The sequence below is a fragment of the Mandrillus leucophaeus genome, unplaced genomic scaffold (genome assembly GCF_000951045.1).
Source record: "Mandrillus leucophaeus isolate KB7577 unplaced genomic scaffold, Mleu.le_1.0 Scaffold55, whole genome shotgun sequence".
Lineage (NCBI taxonomy): Eukaryota > Metazoa > Chordata > Mammalia > Primates > Cercopithecidae > Mandrillus > Mandrillus leucophaeus.
Genome location: NW_012105919.1, coordinates 1,607,228 through 1,612,637, shown reverse-complemented (window position 1 = coordinate 1,612,637; position 5,410 = coordinate 1,607,228). Strand labels below are relative to the sequence as shown.

The window sequence follows — 5,410 nt, the reverse complement described above, 5'->3', positions numbered from 1 at the left end:
AGAATGGCGTGAACCCAGGAGGCAGAGGTTGCAGTGAGCCGAGATTGCGCCACTGCACTCCAGCCTGGGCGACAGAGCAAGACTCCGTCTCAAAAAACAAAACAAAACAAACAAAAAAAAGAGGCAAATATACAGAGATAGAGAATAAAAAAGTGGTTACCAGGGGCAGGTGGGGTGAAGGGGAAAGGGAGCAGGGAGATGGAGGTCAGAGGATAGCAAGTAGCAGATATGGAGAAGGAGCAAGTCTAGAGCCCTAAGGTACAACATGAGGACTCCAGGGACTCTGACTGTACTGTATTTGGGGTGGGTGCAGTGGTTCATGCCTGTAATCGCAACACTTTGGGAGACCAAGATGGGTGGATCACCTGAAGTCAGGCATTTGAGACCAACATGGTGAAACCCTGTCTCTACTAAAAATACAAAAAATTAGCTGGGCGTGGAGGTGGGCACCTGTAATCCCAGCTACTCAGGAGGCTGAGGCAGGAGAGTCGCTTGAACCTCGGAGGCGAAGGTTGTGGTGAGCCAAGATTGTGCCACTGCACTCCACCCTGGGGGACACAGCCAGATTCTGTCTCAAAAAAAAAAAAAATTGTACTGTATTTGGGATTCCTGCTAATGCACAGATTTTAGAGGTTCTTGTCACAAAAACAAAAATGGGTAACTATGTGAGATAACAGATATATGAATTTGCTTCACTATAGTAACCACTTTAATATCTATATGTATCCAATGATACATTACATACCTTAAATATACGCAGTAGAATTTAGTTTTTATTTTTATGAAATAGGGTCTTGCTCTGTCAACCAGCTGGAATGAAGTAGTGCAATCACAGGCTCAAGCAATCCTCCCAGCTCAGCCTCCCGAGCAGCTAGAACTACAGGTGCAAACCACCATGCTGGGCTATTTTTTTGTATTTTTAGTAGAGACAGGGTTTCACCAAGTTGCCCAGGCTGGTCTCAAACTCCTGGGCTCAAATGATCCTCCCATCTCAGCCTCCCAAAGTGCTTGGATTATAGGTGTGAGCCACCACACCCAGTCTATCTTTTTTTTAATAAAATAATTTTTAAAGTTTTTTTAAAAGACCATGTGAAGTGCTCCCATAAGCATTGAGAAGAAACAACTCCAAAAAAATATTCCTAACAGCAAAGGGATTTAATTTCTTTGGAGGTTTTCAAAGTATGTTCTAAGAAACATTTGGTTTCTGTAGGGCCAACACTGGGGTAAAGCAAGTGAGGCAACCAGGGCATGAAATTTAAGGAGGCACTCTCTCTCAGGTGCCAGCCCTGTGATTCCTCAAGCCTGAGCAGGCCTGAGCTCTTTGCTTGCTTCTGCTAGTCTCAGCTCCAGGTGTTCCTGAGTGTCTCCACAGCCACCACACAAGGTAGGGGAGTCCCTAGGAGCAGAGCATTCTGATTCTATCTTTGCATCCTCCACTTCCTCTTGGGAAGTTATCAGTTATCAGTTATTTGCTCTTTACTGTGAATTTTGCTCCAGGACTGTAGGCATACTATCTATCCTCTGACTGTGGGGCAGAAAGACCTGACCTAGGGGGAGGACAGTTATCAGTTATCAGTTATTGGCTCTTTACTGTGAATTTTGCTCCAGGACTGTAGGCATACTATCTATCCTCTGACTGTGGGGGGGAAGACTTGACCTAGGGGGAGGACTCTCAGGCCCCACTGAGTAGGTGGAGGATATTTAGGACCATGGGGGTACTCTGAGACCCCAAAATCACCTTTAGAGATGGCTGCCTAACCTTTTTCTTTTTTTCTTTCTTTTCTTTTTTTTTTTTCTGAGACAGGTTCTCACTCTCTCATCCAGATCCAGACTGGAGTGCAGTGGCACCATCTCGACTCACTGCAACTCCGCCTCCTAGATTCAAGAAATTCACCTGCCTCAGCCTCCCAAGTAGCTGGGATTACAGGCATGCATCATCATGCCCAGCTAATTTTTATTTTTTATTTTTATTTTTGTATTTTTAGTAGAGGCAGCGTTTCACCGTGGTGGCCAGGCTGGTCTCAAACTCCTGACCTCAGGTGATCCACCCACCCTGGCCTCCCAAATTGCTGGGATTACAGGCATGAGTTACCACACCAGGCCAGCTGCCTAACCTATTAAAAGGCACAATCACATCTGGTTAGGGATGAAGGGAAGAGGGGACTAGTTTGAGATGCAAAAAACAGACCTCTCAGAAGTATAAAAAGGAGCATTACTACAGATCTTATGGAAAAACTACAAGGGATATACTAGGAACAACTATATACCAACAGATTAGGATAATTTCGATGAAATAGACAAATTCCTAGAAAGACACAAACTACTGAAATTGATTTGAGAAGAATAGAACATCTGAATAGACTTAGAACAAAAAAGCAGACCTCTGAGGCTGCAGTGAGCCATGATCATGCCACTGCACTCCAGCCTGAGTGACAGAGTGAGACTCTGTCTCAGAAAAAAAAAAAAAAAAAAAAAATTGTACCTATAGACAAGTCATCATTAAATCATGCATGCATTTAGTAACTCGTTCGATCAACAGACATTTGCTGAGGCATTAAACACCATGCCAGGCATTACATCTATGATTCTTAACCAATGGGATCTACAGTCTTTCTGGGTTTGCTGATAACGGTACAGATGCCTGAACCTACGCCCTGGAGGTTCTGATTTGGTGAATCTGGAGGGGATCCAAGAATCTGTATTTTTAACACATATCCTGGGAATCCTGAGGCACAGCTGCAAATCACTGGGCATGGATATTAAAAAGACACTGCCCTGTCCTTCAGCAGCACCTTGGGGAGGTATACAGAGATCAGATCCAGTTAGCTCCCACCATGCCTGGTCAAAGCCTGGGGGTCAAAGTCCAGGGGAAGCTAGGAGCTTTGTTTAGTGAGGGAATGACAGGCTTTCTTCCCAATCCATTCACTTTCTCTCTCTAGTAGCTCACGTGGGAGCTACAGTTTCACAAACCAGACTGGAATGTGTTGTTTGTCCCTGTCCGTCATTCCTTCTCCACTCTTTTTGCTTTTCCAGGGGAACCACCTGTCCTCTAATCCACATATTTTGGATAGGGCTGCCCTTCCCTGGCTTGGGGTGCCAGGGGGTGGATCTGGGAGAGAGGGGCCCCAGGGTAGCCATGTGACTCAGGCCTATGTATTTCATTCTTCTGACCACCGTGATTGGTTCAGAAATGGGCACATGACCCAAGTTGGCCCAGTGGGAACTCTCCCCAGAATATGTGATTAAACTCTTAGGAAAAAGATGTTTCATTTCTACTAGCATTTGTTCACACTGGAGGCTACCCAAAAACGAAATCCACTCAGAGGAGAGATGGACAGAGAATATGTCTTAAAGACATGTATGGAGCACCTAGATCCAGCTATGCCTGAAGGCCCCACTTCCTCTTCTGGATCTTTCAATTCTATGACAAACACATTCCCCTTTTTGCTTAAGCCAGATTGCAATTTAGGGAACCCTGCTTAATACAAAAGTCACTATAGGTTGAGGGTGATCAGTGTCACCTTTCCCATTATCAAGTTATGCATATCTATGCCGACTAATTCTTAGAGACAACACCAACAACAAAAAGGCACTGGATATGACAGAGGCATGAGCAGCTTGTCACGGAGGAGGAAGGTCTAACTAATGCTGCTTTGGTGATGGGTAATATTTGAGCTGCTTCTTGAAAACAAACAGGAAGTTTGGGGCAGAGAACTAAGAGTAGGCATCCCACGTAGGTTGGGGGATTCGGGTAAGGGTTTGAGGGGATAACCACATTTGCTAAGGTGGACGGTAAATCCTAAAGGCTTCCTGGCATGTGTGTCCATTAGTTCACCTGCTCCTGAGTCAACCAGGGAAATGGGTATGTTCTGCTAATGACTGGGCAGACATCATTCTTTGCTCTGAGCAAAGTCGGGCAGAGCTGTTTGCAGAGCTGCAGAGAACACCTTACATACGAGATTCAAACGGGTTTCCAAAATGTGAATCTGTTTCTGCAGTTTCCGGGGGTTATTGGCCTCCTGTATTTTTGTGAAAATCTGTTTTTGGTTTGCGATTTTTTTTTCCATCTCAACAATCTGAAAAAAAAAAAAAAAGAGAGAGAGAGAAAGAGAGAGAGAAATTCCAGCTGTGTTAGCATCTGTATGGGTACCAGTTCTACAGTTCACTAACTGAAGTGTGCTCAGACAAAAACTGCAATGTTCTTTCTTTTCCTATAAATGGAATTTTAACTTATCTCTTGGATGCCTCCTCAATTAGACTGAATCTTAGCCAGTCTGGGGTACAATGAAGCAATCTGGAGATCTGCTGTCACCTGTGCATGTAAATATCACTCACCTGTGACATTTACATACATTGACATACATTCTGCCTACCCAAAGCCATGGTTTCCAGCAGAAATGACGTCGTCCTCCTCCGAGGGGCTTTCTGTAACCTTGGAGAAGTGATTTTTTGGCTCTTGCAATGATGAAGGCACTAGTGGCATGTAATGGGTGGGTCACGAGAGGTCACCAGCCATTTCCCCTGGCTTGCCCCAGGCTCTCCAAGTTCCAGACCACTGCCCCCTTCCCCGCTGTTGCTAATCCTAGTGTTTCAACGTCCCTACTCATGCCCACATCCTTGTAAATGGTTCCTGAGTTAAACTGTTCTCAAAATACCCTGCTGGGGGTGCTCTGTGTTCCTGCCAGAACCTGACTGACACAGAGAGGTATAAACTGGAGAGGGGGCACAGAAAAGGCCTCCCTGAGAAAGTCACATTTAAGTTGAGACCTGAAAGACAAGCGGGAGTAGAGGAAGGGGTGGGAGTGGGGGAGCACAGGCAAAGGCCCTGAGGTGGGCCAAGGGGTAGGCAGGGGCTGGATCACGCAGGGCCTTTCAAGCCATGGTAAGGGGCATGAGCATTAATGCTGTCCTGCAAATACCTCCAGCTCTTTGTCTTCCAGATAATGAGAGGGTGGCACTTCCCAGACCCCTTTGTGGACGGGTAGGGTCCCGTACGTGACTATTTTCTCTTTTTTATTTTCTTTCTCTCTCTCTCTTTTTTTTTTTTTTTGTTACCATAATTAGAAAACATGACTATTTTGAGCCCCTGGGTCATGAGCAGAAGTGACGTGTTTTAGCCAGGTACAGTGGCTCACGCCTGTAATCCCGGCACTTTGGGAGGCCGAGGCAGGCAGATCATTTGATGTCAGGAGTTTGAGACCAGCCTGGCCAACATGGTGAAATCCTGTCTCCACTAAAAATACAAAAATTAGCCAGCATGGTGGTACACGCCTGTAATACCAGCTACTCAGGTGGCTGAGGCATGAGAATCGCTTGAACCCGGGAAGCAGAGGTTGCAGTGAGCCAAGATTGCACCACTGCATTCCAACCTGGGCAACAGAGCAAGACTCTGTTTCAAAAAAAAAAAAAG

The 5,410-nt window shown here is 45.6% G+C and overlaps 1 protein-coding gene across 1 annotated transcript in view; it reads right to left on the bottom strand.

Moving 5' to 3' along the window:
• Positions 1-5,410, bottom strand: part of CCDC63 (coiled-coil domain containing 63) — a 62,366-nt gene that overhangs the window by 34,435 nt on the left and 22,521 nt on the right. The window contains exon 4 of the mRNA XM_011997877.1: positions 3,957-4,191. Coding sequence (XP_011853267.1) covers positions 3,957-4,191 — 235 coding nt within the window. The remainder of the gene's footprint in view (positions 1-3,956; positions 4,192-5,410) is intronic.